Source organism: Centroberyx affinis, unplaced genomic scaffold, assembly GCF_046629955.1.
Source record: "Centroberyx affinis isolate AG114_WGS23_722 - 3 ecotype Tasmania unplaced genomic scaffold, CSIRO-AGI_Caff_v1 ptg004296l_1, whole genome shotgun sequence".
Taxonomy (NCBI): Eukaryota; Metazoa; Chordata; class Actinopteri; order Beryciformes; family Berycidae; genus Centroberyx; species Centroberyx affinis.
Genome location: NW_027282014.1, coordinates 60,001 through 82,056, shown reverse-complemented (window position 1 = coordinate 82,056; position 22,056 = coordinate 60,001). Strand labels below are relative to the sequence as shown.

The window sequence follows — 22,056 nt, the reverse complement described above, 5'->3', positions numbered from 1 at the left end:
AAGTTTATTATAACATTTCCGATATTGAAAAATCTTCACTTCATTGTTCTTTGTTTTATTGACCTTTGTCATTGTTCTTTTTTTTCTCCAAGTGAAGGACTTTGCAACTTTGTAGCATTGTACCTTATGGTATATTTTTTTTTCTATGGTATCACTATAAAATTTCTACAATATTACATATAGGCACCCATAGTTTTGCTGTGATATACAGTATCCTTCTAAAATATATTATAGAGTTACTACAGTGTTGGTAGTCAGATCCTTCATCTCAACAGGACTAACCTGATATATGAAATTTAAAGCCTAAATAAAATAAATCAGTTCAATAAATAAAAGCATCTTTGACCCTCTAAAGTTAACTAATATGCTAAATAATAAATAACACATAGAAAATATCTGCACTTACCATTGAGGTTGACGGTGAGACTGATGGCTTTTCCAAACAATAATTTCACTGTGCTACAGCGCCATACAAAAACCTCTGTGCTGTGAATCAGTCATTATAAGAGTAATTCTGCCTTTTTTTAACAACTTTAAGCAATACATTGTACTGTATAACATGCCGAAACATAAACAGAGTGAGTTTTTCTGTATTAATCTATTAATTAATTGAATATAATAGGCTACTCAAGCAATGCATACAACACCAGAGAAAAGTGAATTACTGTCCATTAACTAGTAATACTGTAATCATGTGAAAATGAACCAGCTGGGTACTTACCTATAAGGAAAGGTTATTTATTAGTAAAATTCTGACTCCTTCCATACAGTGAACAGACAGATCAGACAGGGAGGTTTTTGTCCAGGTCTGTCTGCATATTCAGTCAGTGTGGATACCCACCCCACCCAGTGAGAAAACCCCATACAAAAACCTAAAAACCCCACAGACCAATGGCTGCAAATGAGGGAGGGTGGGTGGTGGGTGAGGGGGTTTAGTATTTATTAGATATTAAATTTGTATCTCAATTTCAGTTTAGTTTTAGTCAGTTTTTACTGTGGGTTTGGTAGATTTAGCTTAGTTTTTATTTAGTTTCAGTTCTAGTTGTAGTATTTGTGGTGGGTCTGTTATTTTTTAAAGGTTCACAAGTTGAAGTTCACAACAGGTATTTTGTATATGTTTGCAATCAGTAATGTGTAATACAAAATTCTGAAATTCTTTTTATTTTATTTATTTATCCTTTATTTAACCAGGAAGGTCCCATTGAGATACAATATCTCTTCTGCCAGGGAGTCCTGGTCAAGATGGGCAGCAAAATTAGATTAAAAAAAATTAAAAAAAAAAAGCATATAAAATATAAAAATATAAAAATAAAAACGGGGACAGGTTACACCACAAAAACATACCAAAAACACAACAAACAGGCACAAAACATACAGGGATCAGGGGCTAAAAAGAATCATGGAAAATAATGGCACATGTTAAAAGCAATGACATTGTTCTGTAAGAACTGATTTTAAAATATTTTTAAACATGTCAAGAGAGGTTAAGAATGCCTTGCAGCTCATTCCAAGTTTGCGGTGCATGAAAGGAAAAGGCAGATTGACCCAGCTCTGTTCGGGTGGTTGGGACCTTGAAGATCATTTTTTCTGATGATCTAGTGTTATAGCTACTGTGGCAATATGTCAGCAAGCTAGATATGTACAGTGGTAACATATGGGTTTTTCTCCTTAGGCACAGAGAAGTCCACTGAACCATTTCATATAAGTTACAATGATGTGTACGGATGCTTGCATCAGTTACAAACCGCAAAGCAGCATGATAGATGACATCCAGTTTTTTCAAAAGAGATGAAGATGCATGCATATAAATTACATCACCATAGTCTAATACTGACAAAGTTAAAGTTTTACTTACATTCATTTTTCAGTTAGTACTGAGTGCTGGAGCATGTGTGAGAGACTGCAGGCCAGGGTCCAACTCTATTGATTTGCTTCTATGTTGGAGTGCATGTCTGTGGTTTTCACTTTGGTTAAAGGATAATTGGCGTCATGTGACATCACTATTTATAACAAAATCTTCATTATCATCATACACAAGGGGAACACAATGTCCAATAATTGTTAGGTGGGAAATAACAGAGGCAGGTACACTTATGATTACTGCTACATACAAATGGCAACTTAGGAAGGGTCTGTATGATAAATAAATCAAACTTACAAATTATGGCTACAATTGTAAGAACAAATAAACTCTTACTGGACGCACAGAGCACTACACTGGAACTGAAGCCAGGGACCAGAGAACAAAGAGAGAGAAAGCACTGTCAAACCAAATTAATAAGGTCTCGCCACAGACACGCCATCTTTGGCACTGCTGACATGAATTCTGGTGTTGACATTTTGCTGCTCTTCGTCTCAAGAGCCAGTATCTCCACCGTTAAGTGAGCAAAGACACGCTCAGGTCCTGCGTGGAGAAGCCACTCGTCATACTCTCAGATGAGCAGTTTGGACACATGGTGACTTGAATCCAAGACAACGGGATGGATTGTATCTGGGTCAAGTCCAACGGCTCTCCAAAGCTGTCCTCCTACTCTGATAAGACCAAGAGCTTGGTCCAACTGGAGACAGAGATGTTGAAGAAGATGGTGGGCTTCCTGATGTCAGTAACCTCCTTTTCTGCACTGGCTGTGGAGTGGAGGCTAGGCCACTGGGTGTCAGCGAGGAATAGGAAAGGACAACCGTGGTTCCATCTCTGTGGTTGGGCTAGTTCAGCTACTCTTGATCTGGCCATGACAAAGACACTTGCCCATGCTGATGTTCAGGTCGGAGGTAGGTGACTGAGCCATGAGCTCTTTCTGAGGTGTTACAGAATATGTGGAGCTCTCAGTGTGTGCTAGGTAGGTCAAGAGAGGGCGGCTCATAATATTGTTACATCTTTTTGTCCTCCAGAGATCCTGGACCAGTATTTTGGCACTTGTGGTAAAAAACATAGTGGATAATATTGACTGGCAAGCGTCCTAAAGATCATCCTAGATCATCCAGTGGGTGCTGTGGAACTGGATGTGGGCAGCACCCGGTGCTTATATCCCAGCTGATCGATGCGGCAGCTCCATTTGAGCGCTGATGTGGGCTCCTGTGGAACACTGGTGGTATGACACAGCCATAACTCACTGGATTCAGACTGGGCAGAGGAAGGGCAGGTGCTCCATCACTGCTGGGACATTGCTTGCCCATTGACGGATCTCAAAAACCCCAGTTGCAAGGAAACTCAGGCTGTCCACAAAGGACCAGGCAATGTGAAGAGAGGGGGCATTTGAGGATAATTATCCACATAGAATGACTGTTCAGTAGATTTTCCAATCCCATCCTCTTCATCCAGTTGATCTTTGGCACGGCGCTGCAAGGCATAAACAGCACAACAAGGACTACAAGTCATTCCAAAGGATAAAACTTGCCACTCATAAAAAATAAGTTCTTCTTCCTGCCTGAGATTTCTGCAGAGGAAGCAGAGGAGTGTCTTAATGTCCCCTGTAACAGCCACCTGCTGTTGCTGAAGTGAAGGAGTCCACCCAGCAAGGAAGGGCCGAGTGCAGGTAACAAGTTCACATTCAAGCTTTGACCACATGATGGAGAAGGAACCAGGACTCCAGTGTGTTTAGAAACACATCAAGGGCTGTGGTCGTCCAATATGGCCGCCAAAAGCCAAACTACATCACATAAAGCTCTCAGGGCCTTATAGTTTATCTGTGGTACTTTATAGTAACCTTATTATACTGCCTATTTTAGATCTCCTATGGTATCACTATAATATCCCAATAAAACTCCTGAAGGGACTGTTTTGCTGTGATATCTGTATAGTATCGTAATATTTACTATAGGATTACTACTGTAAAGTTCTTTTTTTTTTTCTTTTTCAATGCCAAATGTAGTTTGTGATGCTACAACACAGTCTTTGGGGAAGTAAGTAAGTAGTAAGTAAAGTGTATTTATATAGCACCTTTCACAAAGTGCTTCACAAGAGTAAAATAGTTAAAATAAGACCATAAAACAGTAAAAAACAATAAAATATAAAAACTAAGGACATAAAAACACACAGAATTACACACAAGAGGCTAGACAAAGGCCAGTTTGAACAGTTGAGTCTTTAGCTGCTTTTTAAAAGTGTCAACAGAGACCGCAGATATAGTCCAGTGGAAGAGCGTTCCAGTTTCAAACGCTCCATCACCTTTTGTTTTGAGTCTGGAGTGAGGGACGAGCAGTCAGCCTGGTCAGAAGACCTGAGTGACCTGCTGGTGATGTAGGGATGGAGCAGGTCACAGATGTCCACAGGTGCCTGACCATGCAGGGCTCTATATGTGATTACAAGAACCTTAACCTGAATCCTAAACTTGATGGGAAGCCGATGTAAAGAAGCTAAGATGGGTGTGATGTGAGACGTCCTGCTGGACCTGGTCTGGCCCGTGTCTGTGGCGAGCGCCTACATGTGGATTTAAGCGCAATGTTCATTTGTTAAAGAATATGCTAATTTAGTTTGGAAACAGGAGAGGGAAACCAAATTTACTGTTTGAATGGAATCAGAGGGTTCGCATTTTGGGTCAACTGTACTAGTCAGAACTAGCTAATCACCAAACTGATTAACTACCTAATCATCTAATAAAATAATTTGAGAAAGAAAGAAAGAAAGAAAGAAAGAAAGAAAGAAAGAAAATAAATGCATAAAAAAAACATTTGCACCAGACCAGTTAGAAATAACTAATTAACTAACCCACTGACCAGTTAACTAATTAACTAACTAAACAGCTGATTGTCTAAATACTTAAAGAAAACAAAGAAACCAAAGGAAGAAAAAGAAAAAACTAAAAGAAAGACCGGAAGAAAGAGGCAGTGAAAAGCCTGAGAGGTTTTTGTTGAGCTGTGCAGCAGACTGCAGTCAGTGTGGTAGGTCCACAGTGAAATACTGCCTGACAAAAACTGAACAACAGTTTCTCTAATGCAGAGGCAGATAACAAGGTGAAAGTGGCTTGAGGTTTTTTTTCCCATCAAACCACTTTCCGGTTCCCTGTGGCTTTAAGGGCTTTATGCTGCCAGGGTGGAAATGACAAATCATATAGTGAGTAGCAAGCTGTCTGATGAGCAGATGGGAGTTGAGAGAAAAAAAAAGTAAAGATGCTGGTTGCACTCAGACGAAGGTCAATTATAACGCAGGTGCAAGAATCAAAATATTGTAAACTAGAGAAATGGGGAAATAATTCTGCATACTGCAAATAAAAGGCTAGGACAAAAAAGTTTCTTTAGTTCAGAAAAACAAATTTATTGCAAAAAATTGCATTTATTGCAAGTGCTCAACTTAAAAGTGCAAGTGAAAAAACTACAAAGGAACTAAGGAGCAAACGTTTCAGCTACATGCTTTCATTAGTACTCTGGTAGCAGCTGTGTTCACACTTTCCATCCTGGTCCAAGTGTTTAAGCAGCCAATCAGAATAGGTCAATTTAATCCAAATCCAGAAGATACAGAGACTAAAGTAAAACCCCCCACAATCAGCTCAGAAAAACAAGGAAGAACACCTTCAAAATAAGAGTCTTACTCTACACAAGATATATCAAAACCCAAACAGACATGAGAGGCCCCCACATATCACAAGAATATAAAGGGCGTGTCGTCTTGCCAACATATAAAAGAGAGCAGGGGCATATAATAATGTATACCACATGAGTTGTCTTGCATGTTATTAACTGTTTTATCCTGTAGGACTTGTTGTTGAATGGATGTGTAAAAGAATCACATTTTACATAGTACAGGAAGTACAATGTTTGCAAGGAAAAATGCCCCGGGAATGTATAATAGTATGTGTGCTGGGTGGTACACATGTATCAGCACGGACCAATTTGTCTCTCAGGTTCTGTCCCCTGGAGGAAACACACAACAGTGGGTCAGAAAAAAAAGATTATCACTCTGTATGATGTGCCAGTGTTTCCTGATGATCTCTCTCATGTCATAACTCAACTCATTAAATGTAGATGAAAAAACACAAGAGAAAGCTTCTCTTTTTCTTGGAAACTGTATTGAGAAACTGTTGCCTAGGAAGATGGTGGGCCTTTTTTAGGGCTGTATCCAGCCAGGTGCGAGGATATCCACGGCACTGAAAATCCCTATATAGTATTTGGGCTCTGCTCTGGCCTCAAAGTCAGTAGTGTCAGAGCAAATACAACGTAGTCTTACAAACTGACTATAAGGGAGGCCTCTTTTCAAGAGAGAAGGGTGTGTGCTGTCTGCATGTAAGAGACTATTAGAGTAAGACTCTTATTTTGAAGGTGTTCTTCCTTGTTTTTCTGAGCTGATTGTGGGGGGTTTTACTATAGTCTCTGTAGCTTCTGGATTTGGATGAAATTGACCTCTTCTGATTGGCTACTTAAACACTTGGACCAGGATGGAAAGTGTGAACACAGCTGCTACCAGCTGGGGCATCTAGCCTACTTGTGAACTTATAAAGTGGCTATTGTGTGATGCCTCTCCTTAGAGCACTGATGGAAGCATGTAGCTGAAACATTTGCTCCTTAGTATATATACTGTAGTTTTTTCACTTGCACTTTTAAATTGAATTGAGCTTTTCTGAACTAAAGAAACTTTTACATCCTAGCGTTTTATTTGCAGTGTGCAGAATTATTTACCCATTTCTGTAGTTGATAGTTCTAAAAATATTTCTTAGAGGCAAAAATAATCTTACAGGTTGAGTTAAACCTCACTGGGTGGAACCAAACATAGTTTGTTTGAGCACAAGTTAGCTAACAGGCAAACTTGGCAAAGAAGGAACTCTTAAAATATAGATTGTAGATTGTATTTTTAGCCCCGCGACAGCAGGGGCTGTATGGATCGCTCAGTCGGTCACTTTGTTCACCACTGATGGGTCACATGGGTGAAAGTGTGCTGCAGGGAGTTAGACTGCAGACTCTCAATTGGGAGACCTGAGTTCGATTCCCGGCAGGAACAAAATTTCAATGTCGCGGGGCTGTTTGACTCTTAGGACTGTCTTTTCCGGACCGGGATTAAGCCTAGTCCTAGACTAAAGATAAATCTACTGAAAAAGTCTTTAGTCTAGGACTAGGCTTGTTTCAGTTAGTAGCAGAGAGTGGAACTACAAACTACAATCTGCATCTGGCATGATCATCCATCCATGCTAATGTTCAGCAGGTTTCTGGTCTCTCTGCAGCGCTTCTGCTCTGAGGAAAAAAACTCATCCAAGAGTCATTTCTAGTTTTTCTAGCAGCAGGAAGGAAAGAGCAGAGCCGATCTCAGCTGTTGGCCTAAATTCTCCTCAGACTGCTGAGCTCAAAGCTTCACCTGCAGCCTATAATTAGTAAAAGTCTGAGGGGTTTAGACAGGAGAGGTTTATCAATGACATGAGAAAAGACATTAAAATGCAACAATTTCCATATTTATTAAAAAAAAAATGATTACAGTTTTACATTACATGTAAATTTACAAACTGTAAGAAAGAACAATCACAAAGAAATCATAATCAGAGAAATCATAACGTGTGTAAGCTCAACTACAACCAGGGATTTTAATTATCATCAACATGCTCTATCATCCACTAGAGGGCAGCATCACACCAGATGTAAACCAGGAAGGTTCCATAATATTCACTTTTCAGGATTCAGTTTTCAAATTTTGTTTTTTTTAAATGTACTATGACTAAGGATAAGATAATGTATGATAATGTTCTCCATAATAATAATGTTTTGCAAATAAATGTAATTTAGTTACCACTAGAAAGGCCAAGCCGCTGTCAAATGAAGGTTGTTATGAATTTTAGAAATTAAATATCTCAGTTTTCAAAATGTGCCTCCATCATTTTTCCTAAAAACTATTTTTGTACAAACCACTGTTGCAAGGAAACAGCAGATATGATTATATTTACTTTTCTGCTGCTAACAGGGTTTTATTGAATGAATGTGAAGTCTAAGTCGTCACAGTACTGGACCCTGATTGGCCGACAGCAGCAGCTCCTCTAATTCAAATGAGGTAAACCTGCTGAGTCGAGGCTTTCCAGCTCAAATGCTGCAAACTGGCCTGATTGGACGTATTTCAGTCATTCTTTAGTGAGGGAGCCAATTAGGACCGAGACCAGCTGTGATGCGTTTCCTGGAGTTAGTCTGAAACTGCCTGGAAAAAAGGATGGGTTTTTGAAAATGCAATAAATCACTTTTAACAACGTCGTCATTAAACAATTTTGATTATGTATGGATACAGAGGGAAATTTGAATTCTCATAATAGGCCCTCTTAACAAACCAGTACTGAGACTTTCTTTTTTTTTGGTAGTTCTGCTTTGTTGTAGACAGTCACAGTGGAGAAAGACAGGACAGAGCAGCAGAGGGTACAGGCCAGATTCAAACCCGTGCCGCCGTGATTAGGACTTAGGACACGCTCTACCGGCTGAGCCAGCGGGACGCCCCGAGACATTCTTATCTTAACATTAAACCTCTATTCCATTCTCTGCATGGATCAAACTCTATTATTATAAATGAATTTTGATTCACAGTTTATGTGAAACAGTCAACTGTTCTGTTGTTTCTCAGAAAGCGAGCCGCCTCTCTGATCCTAATCTGCAGGTTTGGGTTTGACTGTTGTGCTGGTTTCAGGTTTCTGAAATGTGGTTTCAACTGATGAAACTGCTGCACAGAATGTTATCTACTGACACATTAAATATACAAGACAACACAATGCAACAGACAGACAGACACAAGCCAAACTGATTGATAAGGAAATCACAGTCAGAGTCACAGTCAAATGAAGGTTTTGTCCACTGGCCAGAGTGGCTGGTAAACCCCAAAACTCAGAACAGGACTCCACATGATGGTTGGTTACCTGTAGACTCACTAACTTACCAACCAGCCAACTCCTCCTAAATGGATGAGTTCAATAAATTATCTTTGTTCCAATATGAGACACTGTATTCAGTTCTTGGTTGACTAAATGAGACACGTTTACAGCCCGCATCCTCTAGATTTTACAGATATTGAATGGGGGACTTAAGGTAATGAATATAGCATTGTGGAATAAAAATCCTTCCAGTATTTTCTGAGCTGGTATAATGCCTCAGTAGGTTTGTAAGTGGCTGCAGAGTGAAGCTGGCTGTGCTGGGTGGACTCACCGCTAATAGAGCAGAGCCTTGATGGTGAAAATCGTATTAAACACCAGAGTTTTAGTGAAGAACAACACTCTCAACCCGTTCACCACCAGCAGGGAGAAGTTGAACTTGCGATTATCTGTATGGGGGGAAAAAAACTCTCTCTTAGGGAGAAGTCAACCAACAGTAAAAGGCTTAGAAATCATTTCTATATGGAACTATCCAGTAATTGATAAGAATTATATTTATAATGCAGTTTTCTGAGCAAAGTTACAAAGTGCTGTCAGATAAAATGAACAAGAAAAGAAGATAAGAAGAATATTTAACCCATCAGTTGTAATAAATGGAAGACACTGGCACTGCTGGCTCCATTAAAAGAATAAGTGATAAGTTATCGTAGGCTCCATGCTAACACTTGTATAGTACGGTATGGTATTGTATGGTATGGCAGTGGTTCTCAACCTGGGGGTCAGGACCCCCAGTGTTTCGTGACATAATTTATGGGATAGGAAAAGAAACATATTTCTACATGTCTATTTTTTCCGGTTTTTCTCAAATTTTAGCTTTTTTTCTTGTAAATACTGAATGATTTTCAGCCTCTAGGCCTCAAATGAAACAAAATCATTCTTTGGTTGAACTGCATGGCACAGTACTGTATGCTACTGTACTGTGTGGTACTGTATGGTGTGGTACAGTACTGTATGCTACTGTACTGTGTGGTACTGTATGGTGTGGTACAGTACTGTATGCTACTGTACTGTGTGGTACTGTATGGTGTGGTACAGTACTGTATGATACTGTACGGTGTGGTACTGTATGGTGTGGTACAGTACTGTATGATACTGTACGGTGTGGTACTGTATGGTGTGGTACAGTACTGTATGATACTGTACTGTGTGGTACTGTATGGTGTGGTACAGTACTGTATGCTACTGTACGGTGTGGTACTGTATGGTGTGGTACAGTACTGTATGATACTGTACTGTGTGGTACTGTATGGTGTGGTACAGTACTGTATGATACTGTACGGTGTGCAGGGAGCAGGTTTGGTCACTAACCTGGTTGAAGGTCTTCTGGTTCTTTTGGGCTGGTGTCAGCAGCAGCTGGAGTTTGAGTTACAAGAGGAGCTACAAACAGAAAAATACGACATGATGATTACTGGGTTATCAGATCCACTTTATTTACCAAATAGCAGGAAAATAAACAGCAATTAGTCTTAATTAGACATTGATACAGGTATATAAAAATAAAGTAATTAAATAATAATAACAGTATTAATAATCATAATTAATATTTCACTTTGAGCTGCATTTCTTGTATGAAAGGTGCTATACAAATAAAGTTTATTATTATTATTACTTTTTTATTTTTGCTATTCCTGACTGTTTAGCACTCTAACTTTTGAAAAGTGCTATAGAAATAGTTTATTATTATTATTATTCATATTTTTTTTATCCCTCTCCGTATAGACTGTAGATTGTATACCTGGATCCTCAACCTCAACCTCAACCTCAGCCTCAGCCTCAGCCTTGGTGACGACGCCGTCCAGCTCGCAGGACTTGATCTTCTCGTTGGAGAATCCTGCGTAGACGTAGCTTTTGGTTGTTCGGGACAGAGCGGCGCTGCTGGTGCTGTGAGTGATGGACGTTTTGTTATCGCTCAGCTCCAGCACCATTTGGGCTCCCTTAGGATAGAAGCCGGTGGCCAGGCAGACCTTGGGCCCCCCCCCGTCCGACCCCAACCCCTCCAGAGGCCTGAGGATGGACAGGGTGGGGGAGGCCGGGGAGGGATCTGAGGAGGAAAACAAGAAGAGACAAACAAAAAAAGCAATAAATCAGTTCAGTGCAGCTGGTTCAGGATCGGTCATTCTGAATTACAAAAGACTTGGAGGGAAATGAAGGCTAAAGGAAATGTGTCATCAGTTTTATCAATTGCACTGCTATACCTCTGAATGGTACTTGATGGCACTATAATATTCTTATAATATTGAAAATTCACTATAATATTCCTATGATATTGAAAAATCTTACTGAAAAATCATTAATATTTCTGCACAATATTGAAAAATCACTATAATATTCCTATAGTACTTTGAGTCAGGAATTTTCTAATCTTATTGAATCCTTTAACCTCACACAATCAATAACAGAACCAATACTCAGTCAAAGACTTAATAATGACCTTTGGCCTCACTTTAGAATATCTTGAAGCAAAGGATTTATTTGTTTCTGACCATCTTGCCATTATTTTTTTCCTTCTTCAATCTCTTCTACCTGCATTCAGACCTGCATGATAATCAATTCTTCCACTGCTATTAAGTACAAAATTGTTTTCAATCGTCTATTTACCTGAGAATTTAGTTGTAAATTTTAACACAGTTTGCTTGGCTGCTCTAGACGATGTTGCTCTTCTGAGATAAAAAAAAAAACTCTCAAAAGCTTTCATCGTCAGACTCGCGCTTTTAAATGAGTGTAAGAAAGCGGAACATAAATAGAAGTTTAGTAAACATGTTTATCATTTACGCGTGAAGGAATTGACAAAAATGAATTTGCACTTAAGGCTGCTAGGGAAAAATATTTTTCTAATCTTATTGCTGAGAGCAACAATAACCCTAGAACTTTATTTAAGACATATTTTTTACAGACCACACTAGTAAAGCAGGTCATGATACAGCTATTTGCCCGTTTATTCATGCCATCATAAACATCATTCACTGGCTCTGTTCCCTCATATTTTAAACATGCACTTGTCCTGTCCCTTTTTAAAAAGTCTGGTCTTGACCCGTCCATTCACAGCAGTTTTAGACCAATCTCCCATTTTTGGCTGAAGTTCTAGAGAAAGTTGTGTATAAATAATTAATCATTTAAGCATTTATCCTACATTTAACATACATTTAACAGTTTATTTGAATTTGAAAATTCCAGTCTGGTCTCCGTTCTAAACAAAGTACAGAGACTGCATTACTCAGAGACACAAATTATCTTTTAGCAGCGGATGCTGGTGAATGTTTGATCCTAGTTCTACTTGATCTTAGTGCTGCTTTTGACACTGTTGATGACAAAATCCTCATTGATTGTTTAAAAGACTATGTGGGAATATCAGGCATTGCTCTTAGTTGATTTATGTCATATCTCTCTGGTTGGCAGTTCTCTGTTGCTATGCTAATTCTTTATCATCTGCTGCAAATTTTAACTCTGGAGTACCTCAAGGTTGTATCCTGGGTCCTATTCTCTTTTCTATCCTCTTGGTCATGTACTTCGTAGACATAATATTTCCTTTCTATGCTGACGATACACAGCTGTACTTGCCGGTAAATCCTAATAACATATTACCTGACATGATATTAATTGTTGGGTGTCTCAAAATTTTCTGCAACTTAACAATGACAAGTCTCAAGTTGTTATTTTTGGCCTTTCAAATATAATTCAATAAAATCTTGGAAACCTAGCAACTAACATCAAACCGGCTGCTAGAAATCTGTGTGTCATTTTTAATTTTGCTGTGAATTTTGAGAAGCAAATCCAAACAGTTGCTCAGCCTTGCTTCTACCAGTTAAGAAATATTTCAGTGATAGTCATCCATTTCTTAAAGTCATCCAGTAGTCAATTTCATCTGGCATTGACTACTGTATCTCCCTGTATTTGTGCCACAGTTGGAAAGCTTTATCTCATTTGCAATTTGTTCAGAATGCTGCAGCCAGGCTCTTAACTAAAAGAAGAGAGAGCTGTTATCTCTTTGTGTACAGAAGCAAAGTTAGATCAGCAGACAAAACTCTTTGCATTAAAGATTAAAGGTGCAGCAGCCTTTGCAGTCAGGGCACCTGAACTTTGGTACAATTTGCCTGAAGAAATCTGTTCATGGAACTCTGTGTCTTCTCTCAAGAGTCAACCGAAAACTCACTTTTATTAATATTCTTTCAATTAATGCTGTTTTATTATTTTCCTTTAAAATGCTCCTTGCAACTTTCCCTACATATGACTCATTTATATGTCCTATTTGTGTTTTATTATTTTGTCATTTTCCTTTCAAATGCTTCTCTGTAACTTTCCCTATGCATGTATATATGTATCTATATGTGTCCTATTTGTGTATTTGTGTGTTCATGCTTTTAATTTTGAAGCACTTTGTTCTTTGTGTGGGAAAAGTTCTATACAAATAAAGTTTACCAATATTAAAGTTTATTATAACATTTCTGATATTCAAAAATCTTTCTTACTTCTACTACTTCATTGTTCTTTGCTTTATTGACCTTTGTCATTGTTGATTTTTTTTTGTCTGTATGAAGGACTTTGCAACTTGCAGTGCAAATGAATTATTATTACTATCATTATTATTATTATTATTCACATATGAACTTAGTCTTTCTATGGTACTCAATAGTGAATTTATCGTGACCTCATGGTTTATTTATTTCCTGTAGTATCACAATAACATTTCTACAGTATAGGCACCCATATTTTTGCTGTGATGTACAGTATCCTTCTAAAATATATTATAGAGTTACTACAGTGTTGGTAGTCAGATCCTTCATCTCAACAGGACTAACCTGATATATGAAATTTAAAGCCTAAATAAAAATAAATCAGTTCAATAAATAAAGATATCTTTGACCCTCTTAAGTTAACAATGCTAAATAATAAATAACACATAGAAAATGTCTGCACTTACCTTTGAGGTTGACGGTGAGACTGATGGCTTTTCCAAACAATAATTTCACTGTGCTACAGCACCATACAAAAACCTCTGTGCTGTGAATCAGTCATTATAAGAGTAATTCTGCCTTTTTTTAACAACTTTATGCAATACATTGTACTTTATAACATGCCGAAACATAAACAGAGTGAGTTTTTCTGTCTTAATCTATTAATTAATTGAATATAATAGGCTACTCAAGCAATGCATACAACACCAGAGAAAAGTGAATTACTGTCCATTAACTAGTAATACTGTAATCATGTGAAAATGAACCAGCTGGGTACTTACCTGAAAGGAAAGGTTATTTATTAGTAAAATTCTGACTCCTTCCACACAGTGAACAGACAGATCAGACAGGGAGGTTTTTGTCCAGGTCTGTCTGCATATTCAGTCAGTGTGGATACCCACCCCGTATATATCCACACAGTGAAATACTGCCTGACAAAAACTGAACAACAGTTTCTCTAATGCAGAGGCAGATAACAAGGTGAAAGTGGCTTGAGGTTTTTTTCCCATCAAACCACTTTCCGGTTCCCTGTGGCTTTATGGGCTTTATGCTGCCAGGGTGGAAATGACAAATCATATAGCGAGTAGCAAGCTGTCTGATGAGCAGGTGGGAGTTTATAATTCTACAAACATTTCTCAGAGACAGAAATAATCTGATTGAGTTAAACCTCAGTGAGTGGAGCGAAAGAGCCAGTTTTTCAGAGTGCAAGTTAAAAACAGGCAAACTAAAAATGGCAATGACTTATTTTTTTCAGTCATGATGTTGGCTTACCTAGATAGCTATAGGCTAGTATGGGTAGTTTGAACTTGAAGGTCAGCTAGCTAACTAGCTCACCTAGATAACTTTCTCTCACACACAGACACACATACACACACCTTGACTTTTTGCACATATTCTTGTGCACCAACATTAGTCTAAAATGCATTTATTCAGGATTTTTCATCTAAAATCTGCAAAGTTCTATTTTCTGTCAAATTGGAGTGGCAATTCAATAAATTTATGGTTAAGTATGAAATTCCAATAACAGAAAAATCTAGTTAGTGGCAGTATTCACTCCCTTTATTCACTTGGGCTTTAATGTCTCACTGGCAAAACATTTCATAACATTCATTCTTTATGTTTTTGAAAAAGACATTTTGAATACTTTTTCCTTAATTGCTGTAAAAACCTGTCATGCTAATGGAATTATCCCTTCAGTACATCTTAATCAGACTTTTTCTCTGCCTCACAATAGTGGAACCAGTGGCGTGCACAGACTTGCTAAGGGGCAGGGGTAAAAAATGAAAAAGGGGCACCTTCTGCCCGCACCAACCTGAAGCCACCTGGGTTTGGGGGGCATAAGTGCACGCTGATATAGCCCCCCCAGCTAGGATGGAGGGGCTATATCTTTTTCATTTTTTTCTTAGAGTTGTTAGGGCCGGCCTCATATATGACTTTATATCGTCTAATAAATACACAAACACAGATGTGTTTCTCTGCGCTCCATTTGATGAACGAACCAAACCCCCCCTCCCCTCCAGATTAACCCTAACACATCACATAAACACCAGTGAATAGGTTAAAATAACTGGGATGATTAATCAAATCAAAACTTGGATACCAACTCTTACACTGCTATTAATGTTTTATTTATGATTCTGAACTCACATTTAAATAAATTATCATCAGGAATAATGAGACAATGCTGTTGACCATGTAACAACGCATTATGTTATAACACCGCATTATGTAATAACTCGACAAAAATACGGGAGTTGCACTTTTTTTATGATGAAAATGTAATAATACAGTGCATTATGTAATAACCATCTATGGTTCTTTCTATTGGTGCTACATGTTAAGTAGTTTTTGCAAGTTAAAACTGAACTGTTTGTATGTTAGAAATCCACTGCAAATTCTATGAACCCTCAAGTCCAGTTTCTATGAAGCTAAGGAACACAGTGACACTTAATGTAGTTTTGACCAGTGAAAGATACTAATCTACTGAACTAATAATATCTTTTTAAAATGAATTTTAGTCAGTATGATTCATGCTAGAATGCATAAAATAAACATTGTTGTTATAATGTTATAATGATTTTTATGAATGAAGACATCCATTTTGGTTGATTACATAATGCGCCATATTATTACATTTTCATAAAAAAAAAGCAACTCCCGTATTTTGTAATAACAACCGCAATATGTAATAATTTATTACAAAATACGGGGAAATTTATTGTGTATTGCGTTCAGGCTGTGCATTACAAAATGCGGCAGACTTACAAAATGTGGGTGCTATTACATAATGAAGTGAAAATTTATTACATTTTGTCGAGTTATTACATAATGCATTGTTACATACCATGTATTTTAACAATTCCACGGGTTTGAATTTGGGGAAAAAACAGGAAAAAATAGGGGGAAAATGGTCTAAAAACAACTTTCCTGTATCAGACTGGATTCACAGCAGAATCCTCCTTTTTGAAAATATGAATGACTGTGTGGTCGATGCTGATCCCTCTCAGTGGACAGGCGGAGCAGAGAGTTTGTCTTCACTGTTACAGAGCTTGTCTTTTACCAGCTTCAGCTTTGAAAAAGAGTGTTCCACTGAAGCAGCTGGAATAGCACTATAGCTGCTAGCTGACACTTATTTGCCACAGTAACATTAGCTTCGACTCAAGCTAGATGCCTCATTTAAACTGCAAAGCTAACAATCAATATCTTACACAAACCGTCAATAAAATACTAGATTGATTATAAGCTAACTAGAGAAAATAACACACAGCTAGCTGGCAAATACTTTATTTGTTTGATTTGTTGAGGCAAAGCCAGCAGCAGTTTCACTCTATATAGATGCTGTCTGGATGTTGCAGGATGCAATTTATCTATTTTTCTTTACAGCTGCGTTAATTTTAAGTTTATTTCTAGGCTACAGCCAACTTATAAAACAATGTCTATTTTTGAATATGCAAATCATTTTATATCAACTATCAACTAAATTTAGTTGAGTAAAAAATCCTTCAGTCAAGTCTGACCTCACTCCAACGTAATTTCAAATCAAGAATGATTGAAAAGAATGACAGGCCTGGAGGTCTGCTAAATGAAAACAATTAAGATACTTTTAAAGTGGCACGACTTCATCAACCTACACTTACTGTGAACACACAGGTAAACAGACAACACATGTACACACACACACACACACACACCGTGCAAACACTCACAAATAACACACAGTCTGGTGCTGCCTGGCTGACAGACCAACAGGTGAACAGCAAGTCAGTGCATCAACCAGCTGTTCCGGCCCTATGGAAGAAAAACACGTTTCCCAAGTGTCCCATTAGAATGTTCCTTTGGATGAAAAAAGTGAGGGTCTCATGTTTTACTAGGGTGCCTCCAAAGAAGAAAAAAAAACAGAATTCATTTTCATTTTTCTGTCATTTCATGGCATTTGAGCTGCTCAAATGCCCCTCTGGTGTGACATTAGGGCAGAAATGAAGCATGGAAGGGGCCGGAGCCCCGGTGGCTCAACAGGTGGAGCGCGTACCATTAAGGCCGCTGCACAGGTTTGAATAGCATTTTTCCACCTTCGCAATATCTTGAAAATTCGCTCCCTGCTAAATACGACGGATGCTGAAACTTTAATATACGCTTTTGTTTCATCAAGACTCGATTACTGTAATGTCTTACACTCTGACCTACCGAACTGCAGTATTAAAAAACTACAACTCGTGCAAAATGCTGCCGCCAGAGTACTAACCAGAACTCGAAAATTTGACCACATTACTCCAATCCTAACCTCCCTTCATTGGCTCCCAAATCAAGCCAGATCTGACTTTAAGGTGCTTCTGTTAGCTTATAAATCATTACATGGGCTTGCACCATCATATCTATCCGACCTCATCATCCCTTATATTCCCCCTCGTGCCCTCCGATCACAGGATGATCGACCTTATGACCTTATTGTCCCTAGAATCAAGAAAAAATCAGCAGGCAGTAGAGCGTTCTCCTACCGATCTCTCTATCTCTGGAACCAGCTCCCTCTTACGGTCAGGGAGGCTAATTCTGTCGAAATCTTCAAATCTAGACTCAAAACCTATTTATTCTCGCAGTCATACGACCTGCCTTAGCACCGTTGGCTTGGGCTCGACACAGTCTGTTCTCTTATCCTAGCCTAGACAGTATTTATATAGAAATTTGCCGTTGGGAACATAGCATAGGGCTGCCTCCTGGTTACACTGTCTAACCACTTTCTATCTATTGTCTGTATGAGTGTGTCTGTGCCCAAATACGTCTGGGTTTTGTGCTGCTTCTGCACAGCCCTGTGTGTGTGTGTGTGTGTGTGTGTGTGTGTGTGTGTGTGTGTGTGTGTGTACGGCTGGTTTTCTCCACCCTTTCTCAGATTCCTGTGCAGTGTTCTAGCTGTCAGCAGACGGGTGCTGCCCCGGCTCTGATGTCCTCGGTGCTGGTCTTAGTCCCATCCCTGATGCTGCTCCCACCTGGATGTCTCTCTGACCCTGTGTGTTCTGTGTGCAGCTGTTTTTCTCCCCTTCCTCTGTACGTGTGTGTGTCTGGGTGTGTGTGTCTGGGTGTGTTGTGTGTGTGTGTGTGTGTGTGTGTACGCGGCCTCGTGTCCTCTCTCTCTCTCTCTCCTCTCTCTGACTCCAGGTCAGTCTCTACCTGGCAGTGACGGGTGCTGCCCTGGCTCTTCATCGTCAGTGCTGCCTTGCTCTTCCCTGCCGCTGTTCTCACCTGGACGCTGAATTACGACTGCTGCCCTCGTCTCACTGAATTTTCTAGCACTAAACCCCCCCCCCCCCCCCTCATCGCCGCATGCCGCTTCCCCTTCTTTTTGTTTCTCTCTGTTTGCGGGGGGGGGGGGACCCTATTTGCCTCAGCCCGCCCAAGGTTTCTTCCAAGTTTTCCTACTAAGGTTTTTCTTGGGAGTTTTTCCTTGTGTGCATTTAGGCTCTAAGGCCGGGGGTGCCAGGTAGGTTAGGCTGTAGAACAGGTAGATTGTTTGTCTTGCTAAATCTGCTCTTGCCTACCTGTGTTTTTGTTGCTATGTTTGTCTTACATAACTTTGTTCACCACTGATTGTGTTTAGTTAGACCTAGCTAGACACACTCTCTGTGAAGTGCTCTGAGACATGCTTGTGACAAAGGGCTATATAAATAAACTTGACTTGACTTGAATCTGGCCCGTGCCTCTGCTGCATGTCATCCCCTCTCTCTGCCCTGTCTGCCCTGTCAATAAAGGCCAAAAACATAATGAAGTATTGGAAGTGCCCATTAGGGCCTGGACCTACCCTGTTTAAATAAAGGTGTATAGCTGAAAAAAAAAAAACGGGGCAGTTCAGCACTCACAGCAAAAAGCGCAGGGGCAGTCGCCCCCCCCTATGTAGACACTGTCTATGTAGACACTGGACTGTCTGAAATCAACCAATCAGCGCTAAGAGGAGGGCGGGCCTTCCAGAATGGCCAGCCAATCAGAGCAGTAGCTCATTAGCATAAGAAGCTGCTTATGTAAAACAACCTATTTTCTTGTAGGTGGGAAACAAACACTGGGAAGTGAATAGCTAAAGCTATAACTAAGCTAAGTAATTATATAAAAATGCTGAAAAAGCAAATGATACCCCTCCTTTAAGGTTTATGGGGCAATGGAAGACGTGGATGTATGTAAATGAACGGCAGAGTGGGGCTCAGTGTGGAGCGATGCTCGGCTAGCGACACGTTTACCGGTTAAATGACCTGTTCCCCCTGCGCCACAGACCTCAGGCCACAGACCTCAGGTCAGGACATGACCGACCGTTAAGGTTTGCAGGACAGCAGAGGATGTAGATGTCTGCAAATTGTTTTGTAAAAGTTTTCAGCAGCACAGTCAACATAAATATATGGAGTTGTTAATTTTACTTGTACCTAAGTGTATTTCTTCTACTTCAGTCCATTTTAAATCCCATCCATCACAGAACAGATTGTGTGTCTCTCCATCAGCAACAGAAACTGGATCAACGTAAACTGACAAACTGTGGATCCATTCACAGTGAGAAGAGGAATCTGACTTTACTTTGTTTCTGCTCTTTATTTTGTCATTTCTAATGTTTCCAGTGAAAAGAATCTAGTTTGAACTCTGTTTTCTCAGTAACTTTTACTCTGAGGACATTTTAAAATGAGACACTTCTACTTAAGTAAAAGATCAGCAAAGTAACAATACTTCTATTAGAGTAGGACATTCTTGTACTCATTCCACCACTGGATATAATATAAAACTATATGTGAGAAATACAGAAATGTGTCGCTCTGGAAAGTTTCTGAATTCCTGTTGTGCCATTTCCTACAGTGATACTTCCAGATAACAGAAGTGTGGACAGAGAGACCCTCTGATAGCAATTCTTGGGATGAAACCAGATGTAATTCATCTATGATGAGTGGTTAACAATTCTAAGAAACCTTTATACAATGGAAAAAATTACATATATGCTAAGATTACAGATGGACATTTTTATAGAAAGATGGACACCATTAATGGAGGCAATAGGGGACCATTGGGATTGATAATGGAACGACCCTATACTTTTATTTTTAGATAAATAATATGGATATCTTTCTGTATATTGGACTGAATATGTGTGTCTATGTAAGGTGAACTTGTATACAGCCCATGTTTAGTTTAGTTTTGATATGTTTGTGTTATTTACGTTAGTTATTTTCAGTATTGTTACTATTATTATTTTCATTATCTCAATTGTAACCCCCTGTAAAGGAAACTGTCAACCTATGTTGAAATATTTTTGATGTAAAAGGGGATGTGAGAAATAACCAAATAAAAAAAAGAATTAAAAAAAAAAAAAAAAGAAATGTGGACAGACTACAGCTCAGAGAGACCAGACAGAAACTAAATCCAGGACATGAAAGCATTCAAAAACAAAAGAAATTCAACACCTTTTCAAGGGAGAACATGGTTTACGTTTATTCAAGGCTGATTCCACCAGTTCTGAATGTCTGGAGAGACAGAAACACAAAAAGCCTCAGAATTCAAAGCCCAGATCTGAACCCAACATTCCCTCTGAGAACCGAACCGGAATCGCTCAGACCGGACCGGACCGGACCGGACCGGGCCTCATGCACATCTGTGAATGCAAATCTGTCCTTGTTCCTGGAGCGGCGGGGACTCAGAGTGTGGAATGTCATCGCTGGCTCCTCCTCCTTTCATTCTTGCTCCAAAAAGGCGACCGGATCCACATTCAGAACCGGTTTCCAAAACCGGTCCCGTTCAGAAGCCCGTGCTGAGCGTTATACAGAAAAGCAAACAGGTTTTAAACAAATTCACAGTCCAGTCCATCTGCTGAGCGGATTTTTTTTTCTCCTTTTTTACAACTCAACGCCTCTGGCCAAATCTGTCCCCACATTCAGTCCGATGTATATTTTATCTTTATTTTTCAAATACATTTTGTAAATGCAACATGAAAAGCACAATCACACGGAAAATAGACACATCATTTGAAGTCTGCTTTAATAAAACGTCCTCTACAGGAAAATAAAAAACAGGCTTTTTATCCCTCAGAACTAAATAGCGAGTCTGTTACACTTTTTAGATAGAAAATGCCTTTCCACTGGTCTAGACCAGAGAGGAAATAACTTATAGAGCGGTCTAAACCGTTTCCAGTAAGCCTGGACCCAGGGGGCGGAGCCTGTGAACCCAGGGGGCGGAGCCTCTGACCCTAGAGGGCGGAGCCACTGACCCCACTAGCACAGATCCTCCTGGGTGGTCAGCTGTCGCCCAGCGCTTCTCTGATTGGCCCTTCATTAACAGACTGACCGGCAAGTAAAGGCTCCCCCCTCCCCTCCCTACCCCGCCCCCCTCACCCCCCTCACCTCCCTCCCCCCCCCCTCCCCTCCAGACAGACACTTGTCACCGCAGCATCATGGTTAGTAGTTACAGGTTAGTTAAAAGCTACAGGCTGCCGGGGGAAAACGCTTCACCTCTCCTGCGACCGAACAGCAGATTAATAAAACAGAACCGCTATACAAGGATCAAGCCTGTTTATGGGCGAAGTGTGTGCAACTAGAGTAGTGGTTGTTGAAGAAAAGTTAGTGGAAAACATTCCAGCCAAGCCACCTGTCTGTCTGTCTGTCTGTCTGTCTGTCTGTCTGTCTGTCGGTCTGTCTGTTGTCCACTCGGTGATAGTGCTAACCATGACAGCAGTAGTAAACGGACACTGAGCAGGCACAGAGAGCCAACGAAGCTGCTTAAAACTATTAAAAAGGCAGAACATGAACAAAAAAAAAAAAACGAAACAGTTA

The 22,056-nt window shown here is 39.6% G+C and overlaps 1 protein-coding gene across 1 annotated transcript in view; it reads right to left on the bottom strand.

Annotated features, from left to right (window-relative positions):
* Nucleotides 1-7,392: 7,392 nt before the first annotated feature.
* Nucleotides 7,393-22,056, bottom strand: part of trdc (T-cell receptor delta constant) — a 15,405-nt gene continuing 741 nt past the window's right edge. The window contains exons 3-7 of the mRNA XM_071543352.1: nucleotides 13,738-13,790; nucleotides 10,555-10,860; nucleotides 10,128-10,196; nucleotides 9,094-9,208; nucleotides 7,393-8,104 (exon numbers count right to left, since the gene is read on the bottom strand). Coding sequence (XP_071399453.1) covers nucleotides 9,096-9,208; nucleotides 10,128-10,196; nucleotides 10,555-10,860; nucleotides 13,738-13,790 — 541 coding nt within the window. The 3' untranslated portion in view covers nucleotides 7,393-8,104; nucleotides 9,094-9,095. The remainder of the gene's footprint in view (nucleotides 8,105-9,093; nucleotides 9,209-10,127; nucleotides 10,197-10,554; nucleotides 10,861-13,737; nucleotides 13,791-22,056) is intronic.